The sequence below is a fragment of the Micrasema longulum genome, unplaced genomic scaffold (assembly GCF_059751315.1).
Source record: "Micrasema longulum isolate JH-2025_06_02 unplaced genomic scaffold, ASM5975131v1 h1tg000177l, whole genome shotgun sequence".
NCBI classification, from domain to species: Eukaryota; Metazoa; Arthropoda; class Insecta; order Trichoptera; family Brachycentridae; genus Micrasema; species Micrasema longulum.
This window is the reverse complement of record NW_028277382.1, coordinates 98,147-120,613: the sequence shown is the minus strand read 5'-3', so window position 1 is coordinate 120,613 and position 22,467 is coordinate 98,147. Positions and strand designations below refer to the sequence as shown.

Genomic DNA, 22,467 nt, shown 5'->3' with positions numbered 1-22,467 from the left:
TTTTATGGCTATCTTTTATTACATTTTCAGGCCCCTACCGTTGGTTTAAGTACTTAACCACAGTTTTCTTAATTATTGTATTTATATTTATTTATTTTATTTTATTCCAGTAAAATGGCTATATAGTGCAGAGCCAATTCTACCATATAAACATGAACATAATTATAAACATAACCATAAACATAAATACAAACAAAAATATAACAATAAACATAAATATAAACATTAAATAAAATTTTATATTTGCAGCACTTATATGTAGAGGTGAAAATTAAGTATTTAATTTTACAAGCGAACTTCAGTAAGAGTATGGTTTTAAGCGCTAGGAATCTCTTACGAAGGTTTACTATTACTTGATCTTGCCTTCTTTCATACTCTGTAGTATCAACCCTTTGTTTGAAGAATAACCTTCAATCCAATATTTTTAAGGCTGTTATTTGTGAATTTTTGCTTTACTTACCTTAGGACATAATTAAGATCATTAATAGCGTTTAATGATTTGATATTGTAGTAACTAAAATCTAATTGACAGTCACATAAATTGAATTTGGATTAAATAATAAAATAAACATTATAAAAGGTACATTTTATTTTATAAATAAACTTGTTGGTTCTTAGCTTCAAATACTTAAAATGAAATTAATCACACAAGAAATAACTTAGGTAGTTAACGGTGTGCATAACATAAATTATTTTGGTATTTTTAATTAGAAGGAAATATTTGGTCGAATGGTACCCTGGTAAATATTTTATTTGTAATATCTTTGAAAATAATACTGAACGATTTTTCATAAGAAGATTTCAGTTCTTGGAATACGATGTCTGAATTTTCATTCAAAAACTTATTCATCTGCTCTCCGAGTGCCTTGTTTCCATTAAAGAGGTTGGCAAAATAAAAACTGACATCGTCTGTTATAAATTTGACACCATAATCCTTCAACTTCATGTAAGTTTGTCCATTCTTTGTAACTGGTTCACCAATTAAGTCATGCTTTATAGTGAGATTATCTGCAAAATAAGATTGAATTACAAGAAATTACACTTTTACAATCAATTTACTATGGACTAGCCCATTCAAGGAAGGAATAAACAGTAACTTAGCACAGGTCAAAGGTCCAATGGAACTCCATGTTCCAACTGGTACATGTTAATTTTGGAATTATGAAGCGTACAAATAAATAAATGACAAAAACGAAGATGAAAAATGGAAGTTATTACATTTACTGACTTAATTAAATGATCAATTATTTATTCAATGAGGAATATTTTTAAAAAGTAAATATTTTACGATTTTGACATAAATACAAATACAAGAAAAGAAGATTTTTTACAAAATTTTGGTCATTTCTCTGCCAATGTCTTGATTTTTTAAACTTATAACAATGATTTACTTTCTTCATTTCCTTATTTTGATGGTGCTTAAATGTTAATGTAAAAAGATGATCAGTCACAAACTTAGATGCAAGTTCTTATAACACATTCCCAGAGATATCTGAATAAAGGTATTCACACGCATAAATTAAAAATAGGTAAATTTTTCTTAGGTGTTCAAATAATATTAATTCATTTTAAAGGAATAAATAAAATTACTTTGTTTTATGAACTACTTTTTTATTGTCACAACCGACTAGTTTTGGCAACTTACATTCCCCTCTTTAGGGTTATACGTATAATAACTAAATATATATACGTAAAAGAAACAGTGAACAGTGGGTGTCGATAAGGATAGAAGAGGGGGTAATTATTTTTATGGTGGGTTAGGGGTAGTGGAGGGGGTAATTGTGTTTAAGGTAGGGTTAGACTTTACAGGGAAAATATTAAAAATAGGGCTTTGTCTTTGTCGTATCTAACTGGTAGGAAACAAAATGTTCGGATAAATAACTATTTATCAACCAGTGTTGATGTTACATCAGGTGTACCTCAGGGTGCTCATTTGGCACCCCTGCTTTTCAATTTGTTTATTAATGATGTTGCTAAATCATTCTCTTACTCTCGTTTTTGGCTCTTCCCGGACGACAACAAAATTCTCAAAATAATTCAAACTTTACAAGACTGTTTTCTTCTTCAATCAGACATTAACTCTTTTAACCGATGGTGTAAAGTCAATAAATTAGAACTAAATATTAAAAAATGCAAAATAATGTCATTTCATAGAACAAAACAACCAATTTCCTTCGAGTACCTATTAGGAAACTCCAAAATTGATGTAGTTAAGTCCATCAGAGATTTAGGAGTTGTTTTGGACTATAAACTGACATACAACGAGCATATAGATAATACAGTAAATAAATCACTGAAATTACTTGGCTTTATTAACAGAATATCCTCTGATTTTACTAATGTCCGCACCATCAAAACTCTTTATTGCTGAACTGTTCGCCCTCTTCTAGAATATGCCTCCGTGGTCTGGTCTCCATTCTATGTCAATCGCATAAATCACATTGAATCAGTCCAACATCGCTTGCTTCGAAAAATAGCGTGGATGCTTGGACTAGAGAGAGATAATTATTCTTATGCTGAAATAGAGTCAATGTTAAATATTTCTAGTCTACAAAAACGTAGAACTAATATTGACTCCATATATATGTTCGGCATACTAAATGGTATAATCGATGTTCTCTCATTACTGGGACTAGTAAAATTCAATATTCCGACTCGTAGATTGAGAAACAATGAAGTACTGTTCATCGATCAGTATAGGACAAACTATGGCCTTAATTCTCCAATGACCTGTCTTTGTCGTATTGTTAACTCAAGACAAGATCTGGACTTTTTTGGTTTGAGTTTACAACGATTTAAACGAGCACTAACTAAATAGTCCAGATCTTGTCTCGATGTCCCTTATGTTTGTCAATGCTTCTTTTCTTTTTTTTAAAAAATGTTTTAAACTCTTCTTTTATTGTAATATTTAAACCTTATAAATTGTATATATGGACAATGTCCGTTAATAAATAAATAAATAATAAATAAATAAATAAATAACTTATTATTTATAATATTTCAATTTTGTTTGATGGATTTTTTTATTTCGAGTATTTCCAAATTATTTAATTTATGAGTTATATTATTTAAATGTGATAATAAAGAGGGCAACGTGAGTTGCAATTAGTCGGCTGTGACAGTAAAAAAAAGTGGTTCATTAAACAAAGTAATTTTACTAAATGTTATTAAATATTTGTATATAACCACTTACCGACTTTTCTATGCCTACCGGTTTCGAGACGTACCCGTCTCTTCGTCAGGACACTAATTAAGTCAACATGCAAAACCCACTATACACCTTAACCATAGTTGTTGCACAAAACTATAAAACCAACACGACATGCATTTTAATAAGCACATGCACTGATTAGGACAAACATGCACCGATTAAATTATGAATATATTCTGTTGTTTGATAATTAATGAAAAAAGTAGAGGGGTTGGAGGGAGGGGGTAAGCTTAATAGGTGTAATAGGGTGACCATTACAGTGGAACATCGTATAAAGGACTATATTGGAAGTTTGTTTGATTATTGATCAAAGGAACATTATTTTTTAAAGCTTTCCTAATGTGAAATATTTCCATATTATTTACTTTTAACGCTTTATTATTTGCATGTAAGATTTTGACTCCTGTAGTTTTATTAAAGTTATGATTTAAATTGATTAGGTGATTTGCGAATTCAGAGAAATTATTATTGTGAAGACACATCATATGTTCTTTAACACGAATATCAAAATTTCTTGATGTTCTTCCAACGTTGACTGAAGGACAAGAATTGCATTTATTGGTGAAGGTGTATAGTGGGTTTTGCATGTTGGTTTGCATGTTGGTTTAATTAGTGTCCTGACGAAGAGACGGGTACATCTCGAAACCGGTAGACATATAAAAGTCGGTAAGTGGTTATGTACAAATATTTAATAACATTTAGTAAAATGTTTGACCACAAAGTTAATGCTTTAAATATTAATAAAGTAATTTTATTTATTCCTTTAAAATATAACAATGAACTACAAAGTTAGTGCTACAAACATCCAAAATAATATTAATGAATTTTTTTCTACAACTTACTCATTGTTATGTTACATTTTCCCTTTCCTTGGACAACAAGCAGTAAGATTCGCCCGTCCATTACATAATCAGCCACAAAATCTACCCTCTTAGAAAATGAGTCAGTTATAAGTCTATAGTTCTTCAAGTCAGCGCTGGAAATAAAAAAAATCACCCCATTTAAAATGTGAGAACGAAAATAATTTAAAAGTTGACATAATTATAAAAAAAAAATGTAAGGATAAGGTGTTATATAGATATTGGTTTCAATAAATTATGGATCCACACTCAATTCTACGATAACTTGATTCTATTTTCAAACACAATATGGATATTACTTTACCATAGTACTGCCCTTCCAAGCAATAAGGCATTATCTAGCAAAAATTAAACAGTGCGTTTTCTAATGCAATATATAAATATATATTTATATATATACTATATATATTTATATATTGCAATGTTCGTATGTGTGTCCTCGATGGACTAAATAACTACTGGACCGATTTATGCGTGTTTTTTTGCGTATTTACGAGCTTCATCTCGGGTATTTCTATACCTCTTAAAATCTTTCATCTGTTCTGCAAAAAAAAGTAAGCATTCGACGAGAATGCATGTACTAAAAAATTGGGAGGAAGTTTTTTTTTACATGTGAAAAAAGTTTGTATTTAAATGTCTACCAACAACATTAGTTTTTTATGGATCCCAATCAGATTATTTCCTTAATTTCCTTGTAATTACTACGCATGTTTTTTTAAAACTGTATTTTCGGTAATACTAATATTGGTTAACATTTGATACATTCTTAAAAACCGCATTCCTACATTTAGTGCACCCCTGTTGGCAAAAAGAGCAGTTTGAAATTTACAAAAATAATTCTAAATTTCAATATTTATTATTTTAAGTAATGGGATTCAATCATAACAAGTAGGGGAGATCTATAAGGGTTGTAACAGAGGAGAGTTGTTACAATGGCGATTTCAAAAAATCTGTGATCGATAGTAAACTGGCAACGTCGCGCATTTATTGCTTTTTTTAATGCGCCACTTGATGGAATTGGCAACAGCAGTCTACAAGAAGTGGTTGGGTGCATACGACATCTGGACGGGAAAAAATACCAAAAGTAAGTTTTTGGCTAGTACTTTGATGGCCTGTTATTCGATACGTAAACGCTGACGTGATATTATTTTTAATATACCCTGAATCCCTATTCAAGTTTCAAAGCGTGATATTTGTATCTCACACGATTTGCGCTGGTTCGTCACTTACGTCTGCTGAAGTCAGGCTTTCCGTTACTAGCCTATACTCTAAAATATAAGCACTATTTTTTATTTTAATTAAATTTTTGTAGTGCAAGTTAATTATATGTATTTTTGCCACTAAACATGTTCTTTTTTTACTCTTTTACCAAAACATGATAACATCGGCTTAAAACAAGTTACATTAATTTACAATAAACATAAAAACAACAAGAATAACAATATATATACAAACAATAGATAACAAAAATATAAGACCAAGAAAAAAAAATTTTTTTTTGAAATAATGAACATATAACTAAACTAACAAAATTCCAACATAAATTAAAATAGGCATTAAAAGAAAAATCCACCAAACACCCGATAGCGCTTATTTAACAGAAAAGAGAAACTTACAGTAAAATATATAAAGGAAGATAAAACTAAATAACTAAAAAAATTACAACAAAATAATAACAAACATAATCTTATAATAATGATAAATTTAAACAATTTAAATAATAAACACAATGTAGCACAGTAATGAAGGTAAAATATTTTATATATGGTATGTACATAATTCTACTTAAGATTATTTCATTTCCCCGAAAGAATTTTTCATATTTTGTGTGTTTCAGTTCTTTTAAATTCTATCCCATTGTTCATAAAAAATCTATTACCAAAATACCCGCTCTTGCTCTTTTTTTATCTTGTAATTTATTATTTTTTATCTTTATTGTGTAACATGTTCGCCATTATTAAATTAAAAGGCATTTGTGCCGCGTATACACTAATAAATAAATAGTTTCAGCTCTTCAGCTTTACTAAAATCAACAAATGGATGAATTTAAGAAATATGGATGTTTAAACATAGGCATGTGAATGTTACACATTGTGTAAAGTGGTCACTCAAACCAGCCAATGACAGGTCATAAGCCCTTTAAATGCCTAGACTTCCATATTCCCTATTTTAAAGGTATTCTCCATCCATGTTGTAATTTGTTATTAAGATGCGTCTACTTTAAAACAACGAAATAATCGTCGTTTCCATATTGACGTCGAACAAAAATCTAAACTAATCGCTCACCTAATAGCAAATTTTGATAACTCGATAAACGAAAAATGAGTTTGAAAATAAAATTATTTTAATACTTAGGCATAAAATATTTATTACATAGGTACATTATATTTGTGAAAAACTTTAATTGGATTTACTATTTTTGTATAACAACCGTTGCTTTTCCCAAATAAAAATAAAATATAAGCCAAGAAATGTAAGAGAAATTTATTGTAAAAGAAAAATAATTAATTTAAACATACATTACAAATATTCCCCATTTCTGTTTAATATGTCGTTTCATTTGAGCTCAAAGATATTTTGTAACTAATTTAGCACAAATCACCAAAACGTATTAAGTTACTCATATGCTGCGGTTGTTGACAGAAAATTGGTGAGGATATTTCAGAAATTCTATGCGAAAGAGATGCTGTCTAAACTATCATGTGATAAAATACTGATTATGTTTATCTTACTTGTATGTTGTTAAGTTGGATTCTGTGATTCCATATATTTTAATATTTTTATACAATTGTCGAATATTAACTGGCCCTGATCCGGTATTTATATCTATTTCGGCAACTTCCAAGGGCTCCAAGTTTGGCACTTTGAGTTCTGGTATTCCTGAAAAAACAAATACATTAACATACTGTCATCTTGAAGGTAAAACTACTGAGCCGCAATATTTAATACAAAATACATCGCGGTATCGACATAAATATTAATGGGGTGTTTTCACGTTTTATAAAATTATTATTTTAAAATTAGATACTTTGCCATACAATAAAATGCTTTAATTTTTATCGCGTGTAAGAAAATATTTTTTATATCCATTTCCCGTAGCATTGAACTTCCTCATTGAAGTTCCCATGCAGTAACCTATGCACTACTGGGAGCGGATAGGGAAATGTTTTTTTTTGTGTTTAAAAAATACTTTCATTCATATTATCTAATAATTCTTATTATTGCATAACATAGTTACCACACAGCTCAATGTTCGACAGTCTTGTGAATTTTTACTTTCTTTTCTTTAATAAAAATATATAATTACACTAATTTTTATTTGGCAAATAAATTCCATAAATATAAGTGCATAATATTTTTGACCGCAACATTTAAAGTATACTTTTAGTAAGTGAAATACAGGGATATGAAGAAAATATTTATTTAAAATACCTTTATGCAAAAAATATACATTTCAGCAACCCATAAAAACTCGCACCCCGGGAATAACAATGACAAATTAAAAAAAAAAATACAGGAGAGCCCATCCCATCCGCGTTATTAGTAAACTAACATTCAATTAAAAAATAAAGACACAAATTAAAGTTTACTCACTTGAGCAATTCAGTTTTAAACGTTTTTAGAAATAGTAGTGGCATAAACACATAATATAGTATGTTTTTCATTGAATTGTTTGCTTTTAAGGCCACATAAATGTTAATAAGAAGCCATTAATTCTGCGGATTAGCATTATATTCAGAAACATTTCTGCACACTTAACTCAAAAGCGACAACTTTGGACTTGTGCCATTATTATCACTCAGGTGCAAACTTGTGAATAATATAAAAACAGTCAAACAACGTGGAATAATTACATAACTTTGAAATCAGCATTTTTGAGTTACTCACTAAAAACACATATTATTATTTCCCTCCATAAATGCTACAAACAGGCAGGTGCATTCATTGGAAATCACATAACGATGATTTGTATGCATTTTTTTTGTTTTATTATTTTAATTTAAAAAAAAGGAATAAACCCGCTGAACCTCTATTTTAGAGGCTTGTCAGCAGGTAAGAGAGAAAAGATATGGAAGGAAGTTGTGAATTATACACAACACCCAGACCAATTGAGAAAAAATACTTTGTTGGATTTTTTTTTTCGCACCGCCAGTTTCAAGGTTGGCCGTTTAGTCAACTGAGCCACGATGACTTGTCTATTTGTATCATTTATGGAGGAGGATAAAAAAATGTGTTTTTAGTGGGTAACTCACAAAATCTGATTTTGAAGTTACCTAGTTTAGTAATTACCCCGTGATAGGTAGTTTAATAATCAGAAATTTAACCATCATAATTGCATTATTTTTTACAGATGTTATTTTCGTACACTCGTATATTTATTTAATAAATAATTGCAGTGAAAAATATAAAGAACAACAAATAAAATGACCAAAGACTACCTATTCGTGGGCATATCATTAAAACTGATCGAAAAACCTTTCTCTATTATTTGAAATAATGCCAATAAAAACAAAGAAAGTTTAAGAAGATTTCATATAACATGATGTAATATAATTGTATTTATTTTTAATTAAAATATTTAAGAAGGCCAACAAATACGATAATTTCAACATCTGGTTGTTTTTCGAAAAACCACTTAGAAAATAATTTAAAGAAAAAAAAAACAAATTAAAAAAGAAATGTCTTAAAATTAATCTACTTGAACAAGTAGATTTTCTTGACGTTTTAACGACACTTTAAAATTCTACGTATAAAAACATAGTTCTAAATTTACCATTTTTCATTTTTCTTAAGGCATCAGGAACATTGAACTTCAGGCAATTGCTCACGTTAGGGTCATTTTGGCTGCATCGTTTGAAATTATCAGCTGTAATAAAATAAAGAAAACACAAAATTAAAAATAACTTTCATAATGGTCTATCCGAGGAAAACTTTTAGTAAATCACACATGAAATCACAGGTTGAAATGAATAATTTTTCATTTTTTAATTTAAGCATTTTAATTTTTTTTAAATTTGTTTAAAAAAAAAAAAAAAAATTATAAATCATATAACACAAAGTATTTTACAAGTATAATACGTTGAATTACATTTCCAGGAGTTGTAACAACTCAATTCGGGACATAAATAATATTAACATTTAGAAAATTACCCATATTAAGAACAACAAAGAAACAAAGCAAGTTTAGCACCTTTATAACTAAATATAGCACAACAATATTTACGCCAAAAATTTTTTCTTACACAAGCAGAATAAATATATAAAAAAACGCTTTTAAGAATAAAAAAAATAGTGAATCTACTAAGGGAGATAAGGTCAATAACATCACATGCCATGCAGATGATGTTGCCATAGTGATGATGAGAACATATCCATCTCAGTTAGTAAATATCTGGATGCCTAAGAAATGTCGTATAGTACAATGAACACATGATTATTGGAAATATAATTCGGATATACAAAACGTGTGTCCGACCAAATCATGGTGTATACAACAGAGGCGAAGATAGACAGAGATAAAATAAAAAATACGAAAAACCTAGTAGAAAAACTAAATAGAAAAACCAAATAACTGCTCAGAACGTCAGAAGAACGTGATCCTAAAAAGGATGATATAATAAATAAATTACAGGGAAAAATAATTTTAGTAAAGGCTAGTTTGGTTGTGAGTAACCTTTTTAGCTCGACCATGCCGTGTCGCCCGTGTCACATCTAGGAATATGAATATATTTTGCAGCCTTAGTAAATGAAGGAGAAACGAAGTACAGTGGCCGGTATCAAATAAATGACACCGGGCTTAAGAAAGAGACTGCCGGCCTAATCGGCTTTGTAAAGCGTCGTCTTTGTTATTCATACATTAATACAGATACATGACTCGTGCGATATAGACGACCCTCTACAAAGTCGGCAGTCTCTTTCGTAAACCCGACGTACTTACTATTCACTGCCGGGCAGTAGCGGCGTTAGGGTAGGGCGCGGTCGGGCGACCGCCCAGGGCGCCAGATATAAAGGGGCGCTGCAGGAGCCCCATTTTACTTAATCTAGCGACAAACTCGTTATAGTGGCCCACGATGAGACTATAACTACTCCAAAAAAGTAATTTGAAGTTGAATTTTTCTACAGCCTTTTGGACACTACCTTAATTTCACTCAATGAAAGATTTGAAAAGTTAAATGAGTACTTAAAATCTTGGTTCAATATAAAAAAGATTCCGGAAAAACCAGACCTTCTCAAACTCTGTGGTAATTTCCAATTTAAATTAACAGTAGATTCTAAATCCGATATAGATGGTTGTATGTTGTGTGATGAAGTCTGAAATAATTTTTGCCTGATCAGAATGTGGTTAATCCTGTCATTGTTTTGAATTTTATCAAAGATCGTAACTTACAAGGACTGTACCCAAATTTATGGATAGCGTTACGAATATTGATCACTATACCTGTAACGATTGCTAGTGGGGAAAGGAGTTTTTTTTTAAATCTTAAACTGAGAAAAACTTATCTACGATCGACAATACCCCAATCTAGATTCACAAACCTGGCATCTTTGTCAATCGAAAATGAAATTGTGGAAAACATAAACTTAAGTACGTATAAAAGGGTTCATTGATAGAAAGGCTAGAAAATCAAAATTTTACTAGTATTTTTTTAATAAATGGTAATTTCACTATAAACCTTGCCTTTTTTCGTATGGGTCTGAAGGGATGAAAGATAGGGGGCGCCGTAGAAATCTTGCCCAGGGCGCTGGTAGTGCTAAAACCGGCCCTGCTGCCGGGTACTGAAGGCTTGAGGGAGAAAGTGACCCGTCGCCGCGTCTGTTACACTTAGCTTGGTTTTTTAATGCAACACATTTCGTCAATTTTGACAAAAATGCAACAATTATTTAACTCTAAACTTTTTAAACACAATATTTTTTGGAGCAACTGGCTCTAAAAAATATAACTTATTATAATAAGGCCCCCGTGGTGTACCTAATGGCTAATGCGTTTGCCTCACGCATGGGGGTTTCCGGTTCGATTCTGGGTGAGGTCACCATAGTTGAAATGTTTTTTCAAGCCTGGGTGTTCTGTTTTATTTCATTCACTATTTTATTTTATTTGTTTGGTTGCCTAACACAGAAAAACAATTTACATAAAACATAAAAATATTTCGATTTAATGTTATTTTTTAAAAACAAAATTGAACCAGTAATAGTCCTTATTAAAATATTTTCAAACGAATCGGAAGACTTAGTAGACTGAAAATATTTATGTCAGTCTAGGTACTGAAATAATAATAATAAATATGTGGACTCAAATCAATGTAAACGCCAACTCAATAAATATGGTGGTAATTTACTTTTTATTGGAAGTGGTGATTAAACATCCGTATTCCCGGAAAATAAGCCGGTCTGAAAATGGCAGTTCCGGATAAAATCATATTACCCTCACATAACAAATTCTTGAAAATTTTATCGTACCGGTAACCATTTTGTGAGTTATGTACCTAATAATATTATACCCAATCAAGTGGCAACATTTTTTCCTATTCCGCAATGTTACGCGCACACGTAGGTACTATTTGGCATTTCTCTGTGGAAATTAAGTGTAAAATCGTGACTAGCGGAGAAAGTGCACAGCCACTTGTGTTATGTAAACCTGCTACTGTCTCTTCTCTCAAGTTCAACAGATTGCGGCCATTGGCGACCGTTCCCACGGTAAATTTGGTCATAGAAAAACATCATGGCCACAAAATTTCCAGCCCTCTTTGTAATAAATTGAATAAAGTTATCGAAATAACAGTAACGTATTATTAATTTATTTGTTTCTAAGTAGTAATACAAAAATATGTTATATTATAATATTCCCAGTGAGTTTTTGGAAAAAAACCCTTTTAGGGACAGTCAAAATAAATTACAAGGAAGGAACACTTATTTGCTGACAACCTCCGCCTGATTGAGTTTTCCGTGGTTTTCAGCAAATGCGGAGAAGTTCCTTAATAAGTCCACAGCCGATCATCCCGCCGGATCCTCACACAATAGTTAGAGCAGGTAGAAGGAACACACCTATTGCAGTAAATATAAGCCTTATACATATTAAGGATTGCAAAAAATAAGCAACTCACATCTAAAAAAAGCTTTCTACTAATAGAATTAAGAATAGTCCAGAAACCGCATACGCACATCAAACAGAAGGCGACTCAACTACTCATAAATGAGTAGGTTTACGTTTTAACCAATTAGTTTCATTGTAGACGTCGCTCAGTACGCAACTTCTGATTTGAATTCAACTATGCCGTGTTGTGTCCTTTTAAAGTTTAAAAATACTGCTAGGATCTTAAAGAAACGGGATGCAATCACATTTCATCTGTAATTTGCAAATGAATGTGTACAAAACAAATGCATTACTTGAAAATTGAATTATTTTTCCATTTGTCAGATTGTCAAAGAAAGAAAACGGAAATTTCGTTAATGTTGCCAGGGTAGATTTTTTTTACCCTACTCTGCTCATCTAGTAAACGAACTAATGAAAATTAGACCTCGGATTAAACAACGCCGTGGGGAAATTTGAACGGAATTATCTTTAAAACGTCAAATGTTATTTAACATGATTTAAAAATATCCGTTTTATGTCAAATAAAATTTGTTTTATATTTTAAGTTCAAAGTTCATTAATTCAATTTCTCTTATTAAATGACCCTTTACTTATCTACTCTGTTGTGTCAATCAATGTTTCCGCGTGCACAATAAAATTTTAGAGAAATTAACAGATTACTTTTTTTTACATTATCAAGCAACATTACCCGGCGACTTCACACACACACTTGGACACAGTCCGATGTATTCAAATATCATTCTACGCTCCTTCTGGACTATTCTTAATTCTATGTTTCTACCTTTTTATGAAAAAATCTGTAAAATGGCAGAATTTTATGTAATTCAAGGTTAATCTAGTAAAAAAATTTATTTGTAATAATATTTTATTTCCATCGTACCTGTGAGTAAAAAATAATGTATTTTATTGTAACTAAATGGACCGAATAAGTCTGTAAATAAATAAATAAATGATTGGGATACAATGCAGTTCTCTATGCACCACTTGGTGCTCCCTATGAAGATAAACAATGAGGATAATGATAACCTACAATAATTAGTGACGCCAAGATGGATGTTAGAAAATGTCGACATATTTTATGGTTTTATAAAAGGCATTTAAGTGCGGATACTCATGCCAGGTACGGTACAAGTAACATAGTTTCAGTAAAGCTAGGGTTTCCTAGGACAGCGGTGCCCGCATCTTAACGGCCGTAGTGAACAATGATGCGGTGGACAGCCGTCGTAACATCGACTAGAGAGCGGTTTCCTAAGGAAACGGTGTTAAATGGTGTTGATAACACCGTTTTCCTAGGAAACCACACTCTAGTCACCGTTACGACGGTTGTCCACCGCATCACCATTCACTACGGCCGTTAAAATACGGGCACCGCTGTCCTATGAAACCCTAGCTTAACGCCAGGGGTGATATTATAAACGCGCTCGCGGCGGTAGAAAAAACTTTTATCTCGCGTATTTTGTATGTAAATACACGAGATAAAAGCGGTTCAGAATAGCACCGCTAAGACAAGTGTTTTGTCAAGCTCAGCGCATTTTCTCTGTACAAGTGATATGCAAACATTTTGATTCCGATTTGTCGCTTAAGACCTTAATTTTACGTTGACAATAAATACTAAAGTCATCATTATGTGAAGCAATCGAGAGACTTTTTCAATGTGTTAAGTTAGAGCCGACATTTTATTATTGAGAACTTCTTTTCTTCTTCTTTCTCAGCCTGTTACCGTCCACTACTGGGCAAAAGTCTCCTCCATTCGCCTCCATGTTATCCTGTTCTGTACAGACTGCATCCAGGATATCCAAGTCACACTGACGTGCTGATGTGCTGAACTAGGTGATCTCACAACCTTTTTTATAGGTTGGTAATACTGTCACTGACATATCTGTCAAATTGCCAATATCTGCATTTGTCCAATAGTCACGCTCGTGTTTTGTGAATAACGAAAAGTTAATTTAGCGAACTTTACAATGTCTGATTTTGTTGAGCAAAGAAATTGGATTAAATTTTGTTTGCGGAATGAAATTTCCGCAGAAATATTGAGACTGTTGCATAAGGCATTTGGTGACTAGGATATGTCACAAAAAAAATTACAAGTGGTATAAACAATTCAAAGAAGACAGAGAATGCGTCGAAGACAAAAATCACCGTGGAGGACCATCAACATTCACTGATGAACAACACGTCAAAGAAATCTTGGTTCAGTGGTAAAAAATCATCCATTGACAATAAAATACCTCGCTGGTACTGTAAACATTTTATTTGAATCAGTTTAGACCATTTTAAAAGATGTTTTGTGCCTGAAAATAGTGAAATCTCGTTTGATTCTAAAAAGACTCAATTTTTTGAAAAAAACAGCTTCACGTTGAAATCTGTGAAACAATGCTTCCTGACTATCAGGACAAGATGAAATGCATGATAACTGGAGATGAGACTTGGATCTATGCATACGACCCGGAAACACCGACCAATCAAGCGAATACTGTGCGAAAAATGAGTCAAAACTCAAGATTACGTTGACAGTTTTCTTCGATTATCGTGGTGTTGTGCATTATGAATTCCTTAAGCCGCGCCGGGCCAAACTGTTAACAATGAATATTATTTAGCATTATGTAACGCTTACCGGTTATAAGCTTAGACAATACCCTGTCTGCTTAATCTATAAGTGTGAAAGCACTTCAATGAATGAAATGAATCACGTATATACACATAGCGTTACAACGCTTACGTGAAGGTATTCGCAGAAAAAAACAATTCTTGGTTTTTGCACCACAATAATGCACCATCTCACATTGCATTGGTGCTTCGAGACCATTTCGCCAATAATTCAACTCATATCATTCCACAACCATCGTATTTGCCTGATTTAGCACCGCGTGACTTCTGGCTATTCCCTAAGAGAAATCGCTCCGAGGATACCGTTTTGATACGATTGAAGAGATAAAAACCGAATCGCTGCGCGCTGAAAGGCCATTCCGAAAATATACTTTAAAAATTGGAAAAAACGTTGGCATAAGTGTATTGTACCGGGAGAGGAGTACTTTGAATGTGATAAAATAGATTTAAAAGAATAAATAAAGATTTTAAAAGTTACGCACGTATCAAAACTGTTTGTGGCGAAGGTGCTATGAACCGAACAAACTTACTTAAGTGGCGTCGTGAGTTTAATGAAGAAAGAACGAATAATCATGACGAGCAAAGGAGTGGAAGACCTTCAATTGTGACCGATGAGTTGGTCCAAAAAATCGACGATACTGTTTGTGAAGATCGCCGATTGACAGTAGATGAAATGTCTGCGATGGTTCCACAAATTTCCAGATCTCTGTTTTACGAAACAATTACAGAAATGCTGGAATATCGAAAATTGTGCTCAAAATGGGTCCCAAAACAACTGCCAGAGCAGCACAAATTGAATCAGGTCGCTAGCGCTCGCGAGTTCTTTGAGCGATTTGAATTGGAAGGTGAGGATTTTCTGAGCTCCATTGTGACTGGTGATGAAACATGGGTGGCTCATTACACCCCTGAGACAAAAAGACAGTCATCACAGTGGCGGCACACTAGTTCTCTAACTGCCGAAAAATTCAAAACCTCAATTTCGGCCAAAAAAATCATAGCATCCGTGTTTTGGGACCGAAAAGGGATAATTTTGATTGATTTTTTGCCTCAGGGGGAGATGACTACTGGAGCACGATACTGTTAGACTCTACAAAAGCTCGAAAGAACAATTCAAAACAAACGGAGGGGAATGTTGACAAAGGGAATGTGTTTGTTGCTCGACAACGCCCGCTCGCACATGGCTAACTCCACCAAGGCGCGTTTGAACTCGTTTGGTTGGAGATTTTGAACCACCCTGCATACTCCCCTGACTCACTGCTTTCAGATTTTGATCTTTTTACCTTCCTGAAGACTCGCATGGGTGAAAAAAAAATTCTCACCGATGAGGAGGTGAAACAAGAGGTCTTGAAGTGGACGAAGGAGATGGCAGGAGAGTTCTATGAGGGCACCAAAAAGCTTGTGCCACGACTTACAACCTCCATAGAACGGGAAGGCGACTACGTGAAGACTATGAAAAACTGGTGTGAAAAAACATATCTTGAATAAATTATTTACCTCGACCTTGTTGTATATTGAAACCGAGTCCTTACGCATGGTGAGCAAACGAATTAATCAGCAAAAGAAATTTGTAAAATTTAAACACAAAAATAAGCTAAATTTTAATTGAATATCCAACATGCATACATTATTTGCAAGGTAAAATACGAAAAAATAATTTTCTATGTAATAAATAAAGCGAATTTCAATTCTCGTATTTCATAAAGTGACACGGTAAGTCCTTGTTAGATAGAAAATAGTAATTATAAATAATATGTTCAATCAGCCACGGGACTTGAACTGTAAACTTTACTAAAACCTTGACTCGCACCATTTACCTAATTATGTTAAAGTAAGAAACATTACTTAATGAGGAATATTTCCGTCTTTTCTGTTCCCAAAACAAGCAATCAATCACTCTCGCTCTGCTCTGAATTTCATCTAAAGAGGACTTCAGCTCTACGGGAAATTGGATATAAAAAATGGTTTTTTACACGCGGTAAAAATAAGGGCATGTAATTGCGCTGCGAAGTTTCTCGAAAATGCATAAAAAAATAATTAAAATGAACTACTTTGAATGACGAAACGAGTTCTTGCGAATTAATCAATAATAGAGTGTTGTGATTTATTTCCGGTTTACGGGAAGCCAATCCACCAATCAGTAGAACTCACCGTAGAGAACTTGTGACGTCACAGTCGTAATTGCAAAACTTATTAAATGGCTTAGTTGATAGTCTATTAACGAATAAAAAAATGAACGTCCTCATTGTAAAACGAGAAATAAAAATATTCAAAAGCTTTACCTATTTACTATTTGTAATCCATAGGGCACTGCGTTGGTAAACTAAATGTTGAGTATTTCTATCATCTATTACATAGCGGTGAGGAGATGAGTCCTACGTTTTAGGTGCCAGTCCAGCAACAATGGAAAATTGCAGTTTTAACTACCTTTAAAATCAATATTTCACGTCCATTGGTAGGTGAAGACGGCAACTTCTACACTACGAGGCGGACTTATTTCCACTCGATTTCCTTTTTCGGAATTTTCACCTGAGAGTAGGAATCGCGAAAACACTCGTCCAGGGTTCTGGTTCTATTTCACACACATAACTGTATTCTTTATCTGCCTGGACACAGATATAATTACATATCTATGATATTAGCAATGCTAACTATTCAATTGAAGATTATGGAAATAACAACTGATATCGTTCGCCATAGTAATTATTTTATTTGGTAATGATTCAACAATGTTTGAGTATGTCCAAATGCTTGCAGACAGGCTGGATTTCCTCCCTAGGGAGTTATTCATATTAAAATTTATTTCAACAGAGATGGAAAACATTTTTGAGAAGGGAATATGGAAGTCTAGGCATTTACATGGCTTATGACCTGTCATTGGCTGGTTTAAGCGGCCATTTTACACACTGTGTAACATTCACCATTCTGCCTATGTTTAAACATCCACATTTCTTCAACTCTTCTATCTGTTTACTTTTGTGAAGTAAAAGAGCTGAAACCTTTATCATGTGGGTGAGATTCATCCGGCTGAACCAAATCACCTACTAGACCATGTTACACAGTGTGTAAAGTGGCCACTTAAACCAGCCAATGACAGGTCATAAGCCCTGTAAATACCTAGACTTCCATATTCCCTTCTCAAAAATGTTTTCCCTCTCTGCTGAAATAAATTTAAATAGAAATGATTCATTTAACATTTCCGACTAGTCTTGAATTACAACGTTTTGGACGCTCGATCCAAATGACAAAATGGCTCCGTATTGTAAAATGGCCAATCGACGATTAGCCATATTGTCAAAAATTTTCCTTTTTACAAATTTAGCCACGTTTAGCCGCTTTTAGCGAAAATTTTAAGTCTTTTAAAGAGAGCGTTAGGGTAACTAAATTAATGGTGTAATTTGGCTAGCCAATATGTATTCCGGCTAAAACGAAAATCCCAGTGCAACAGATATAAAAACAGTGTGACAAAAAATAAGAAATAATAATATCGTTAAATACAAATACTTCACGTTTTTAGCTTAAAACAAAAGAACTCAAGACGATTAAAAATACAAATAATTAATTTTGGATGAATAGGCACGAAAAACATCCTTTGAATACTGAGAGGTTAGAATATTTTATACGTACAAAGTTTGTATTATTATTTTGAAAATGGTCTGATGTCGTGATCAAATAATAATATTTATATTTTGTATTCATGCAACATACGTTTTGCCAGTTTCAACGTTAGTATTCTAGAATTTTCGAACGTCTTATAAAATGTATTTTACATTAATTTGATTCAAATCATTTGCAATACTGAGTAAAACCATTTTTATAAAGCGCTCTTGAGGTGATACCACGAATATAGATGTATTAAATTTATCCATGTTAATAATGAGGTGTCACAATGGATTACTTATATAGTGCCATTTTTACACCTCAGAAGTTTTGTGTAGTTGTCAATTTTGTCTATATTACCACGTTCTTCATCTTTTCGAAGCGGGATCCGGGAATTATGTCCGCGATCTCAATTTAGAACTAACGCTGTATTCCTTCACTATCATACAGGGAAACTGAATAACGTAAATGTACTGACTATGTGTATTCGATTGATTTATTTATTCATTCACAGTTCTATTTTTAATTTTCGATTTTTGAGACATTAGTACCGTCTCGTCGGGACGTTCTGGAATGGGGATACGTAGTAAATGGTTTTTCAGAAATATAAAAGAAATATTTATCTTACATTTTATGTGGTGCTTCTTGCCGATGGCCAGATTTTTTGTATTACTTAATATTAACATAATATCGCAATATTGATTCTACAGACCCTGGCAGCAGACGACGTTTTTTATCGTTACTTTTTATTGGGCCAACAACATTGATATTACTTTTTCCAATATAGTTTTATGAAATCAAAAACTGAAATTGAAAATAAAAAAAATCTTTCACAGGAGCTATCGACATCCGCTCTATGGAGGCAAGTTCAGCTTCCACGAAGTTGTTTGGATACATCAATTGCTGAAAGCATTTCACATTTCACAGTACGGCCGTGGAAGATTTTTGTTGATTTTTGAGCGTTGTATTGTGTAAGTTTAAATCGGTTCATTATAGGTTTCATCGGGACGTCGGGACAGAGGGCTCAATAACGGTGATAGTCTTGATATATCGGGATGGATGGTGACCCCAGACAAATTGATGGTGAATATGCGAAACTGAAGAAAGACACTTGTCTTTTTGAACAGCTTTGGGAAAGAGACGGGCACTTTCATTGGAATACCTCTTTTTATTAATGAATAATTTACTTTGTCGTGATAAGGATTTATTTCAATAAATAAGAAAAAAAGGTAGGTTTTAAGTTGTTTTCCAAGACATCACTTGCACTTCCGCTGGAAGAGCCATGCCACAGGGCCCGCGACCGCAAATGCTCGTTTAACTAATTTAGTGCGTTGCTTACGTTTGTGTATCATGACGTTTCCTATAGCTGTAGATTCCAAGTGAAGCATACAGTTACGTTGTGTATGAAATAGAACTAGAATCCGTGACGAGTGTTTTGACGGGTAAAAATCTTGTAAAATAAAATCCAGTGGAGATACGTCCGCCTCGCAGTGTAGTGGTTGGTGCTTCTGCCTGCAATGTTTGAGGATTCAGGTTCGATTACTGGCAGGGTTGACGTGAAATGTTTCACGGTCCCTGGAATGATACCTAAGATGAATAAGTCTCTCCTCACTTTTTTATGAAACAGACTGCATTTGTTGTATCAATGTAGTGTTTTATGCACCATCGCGTGAGGATCAGAGTATGATGAAGATTATTTACAAGTTTCGTCAATGAAAACTAAAAACATTTTTTTTATTTTGTACATTGTTGTGGTGAAGGGGCTAGTCAGAAGCAATGGAGCTGAGAGTTAGAGGACTTTCATAAAAAGTTAAGACTTCAAGCAAAAACAAAAAACAAATAATCTCGCTTTTTCCCCGTAAGGGTAGGCGGAGAGGATATAACGTCATATCACATATCTTCTTTTGCACGCTCGCCGATTATTTCGACTTTTCACATGTCCATCTTCAAGTGTTGACGGATTAAGTTAAAGACTAAAAATTTGATGTTTGACTTTTAATTACTCCTTTTTAAATTTGTTGTTCATTGTTTTAGTTATTATTTAATTTGTTTCCTATCCTTCATTTCCTATCTTCATTTGTATTAGAAACGCGCCGACAAACTAATATTTATTATTAGTTTAGCGCAATTCATCTTTAGATTACTTCTGTATAAGTATTTTATATATATCGACCCAGGGTCGCGATTATGAACGGCTATCTTAATCGGTATATACTGAGACGGTATAAACTAATAACGATATTTATGTACGAAAGTGTGTATATTTGTATGAAAATTCGAAGTATCTTCGTCGGTAACCGGTAATTGAACATGTTTAGAAAAATTGTAAACACATTCTACTTTTCATACAGAAAACTTAATTTTACTTTGTAGATACATTTTAACTTCCCATCATAATCGAGGCCCAGGGCTGCTATTCCAAACGCTCTCGCGGCCGTAGAAAAAGCTTTTATCTCGCATGTGTACATACAAAATACACGACATAAAAGTGTTTTCTATGGCCGCGAAAGCGTTTGGAATAGCAGCCCTAGTAGAGTAAGCAATAAAAGTTTTCTGTTTTTTTTTGGTTTTATATTAATAAAAAAAACTCATACATACCTACTTATTAATTTGGCGCAATTCCCGCATAATCTTAATAAAAAAATAAATACGAGATTCTTTATTAATTAAAAAAAAACAAAACATTAATTGGCTCTTCTGTAAAGTTGCTACATGTTGCTTGGTAAATTTTTCCTTTCCAGGGTCGGCGTCGATACATATTTAAATAAATAAATAATACATAATTCAACTAGTTGTTTAAGTGGATAATTTTACAGTGTCTTTTTTACAATAGTTCTTCTATAGGTTTTCTTAGAAAACGCAATGCTTATTGTTATTAATTTACATTACAGTATTTTTTATGCAAATGTACATCAAATGACTAATATAAGTCGACAACAAATGACCTTTGAGAAAGGATGTTAATAATTGTTCAAGAAACACATAAAACAAGTTAATATACGCATACACGTAGATCAACTTGCAAAGTTAGTAGAAAAACAGTATAAAACATATTGGAAATATGATCACAAGCCCATAAAGTTACTGTAGATAATGTTTTTTATAAACTAAATTATCAGTTCATAACAGAATCCTGGTAACGTACGAATACCGATAAAAATATATTAAATGGATTTAGAATAATAAATTGTATTGTCAAAATCAATATGTATATTGTGGAAAAATGTTTTCATACATAAATTCATAAAGATTTTTTTTTAAATACGTCACTAGAAAAACGCGACATGTTTGGCCTTGATATGTGACTGGAATTTGAATGGTCAGGAAACAATGGAATGGCCGTTTTTGCGGGAATTTAAAATTACTGTTTTAAAAATATTATTTATGCTACTAATAAGATAATACTAATAACTTTTTTTTACTGGACAGTATTTCACAAGCCTTTATTAAGAGGGATATTTCCCTATCGGCCTGACACTGGAGAAGAGACGCAGGGCGCAGGTGAAGGGAGGAATGGATACAGATTCTGGAGGAAGCCAGGGCCTACGACGTGCTGGGGCGCCACTGGTGTTAAAATCAAATCCTTACTAGGAAAACAATTTTGTGTAGAACGCACTTAGATGAGTAATAAAGTTATCCATGGAATGTCAAACGATAATCCTCTCGTTATGTGTATAATCAAAAGTGATTTTTATGATTTTTCTTCTATCTTCTATAAATAATAAGGAATAGTATAAAAACAGACAACTGGTTTAAGTCGTTATCACACGTAATAAGTAATGGGTAATAATAATTAAAATAATTCATCGTAAACGTCAAAGTTAATTCCTCTTAAGCTCTTATAAACAATGTAATTAATTTTCATGAATAATAATCACATTACATCTACAAGTGGTGTAAATGAAATCTTTATGATTAAGTAATAAATTGATTTAGATTCTTGAATGTTAGTAGATCGACGTGAATTCCATTTAAAAAATATTAATTAACGTATTTTAAATTAGTTAAAAATACAAGAATTCTTAAGTAAAATGTTCGGTAATGTATTTTTGACAATTGTGTATTTTAGAAAAATATCAATGAAGTCGGAATAAAAA

The 22,467-nt window shown here is 32.6% G+C and overlaps 1 protein-coding gene across 2 annotated transcripts in view; it reads right to left on the bottom strand.

Moving 5' to 3' along the window:
• Positions 1–574: 574 nt before the first annotated feature.
• LOC148283938 (protein takeout-like) overlaps positions 575–22,467 on the bottom strand; it is a 39,091-nt gene continuing 17,198 nt past the window's right edge. For both annotated transcript variants that reach the window (XM_088242908.1, XM_088242907.1), the window contains exons 2-5: positions 8,846–8,938; positions 6,804–6,951; positions 4,054–4,187; positions 575–1,008 (exon numbers count right to left, since the gene is read on the bottom strand). In XM_088242908.1, coding sequence (XP_088099034.1) covers positions 704–1,008; positions 4,054–4,187; positions 6,804–6,951; positions 8,846–8,855 — 597 coding nt within the window. In that variant the 5' untranslated portion in view covers positions 8,856–8,938 and the 3' untranslated portion in view covers positions 575–703. The remainder of the gene's footprint in view (positions 1,009–4,053; positions 4,188–6,803; positions 6,952–8,845; positions 8,939–22,467) is intronic.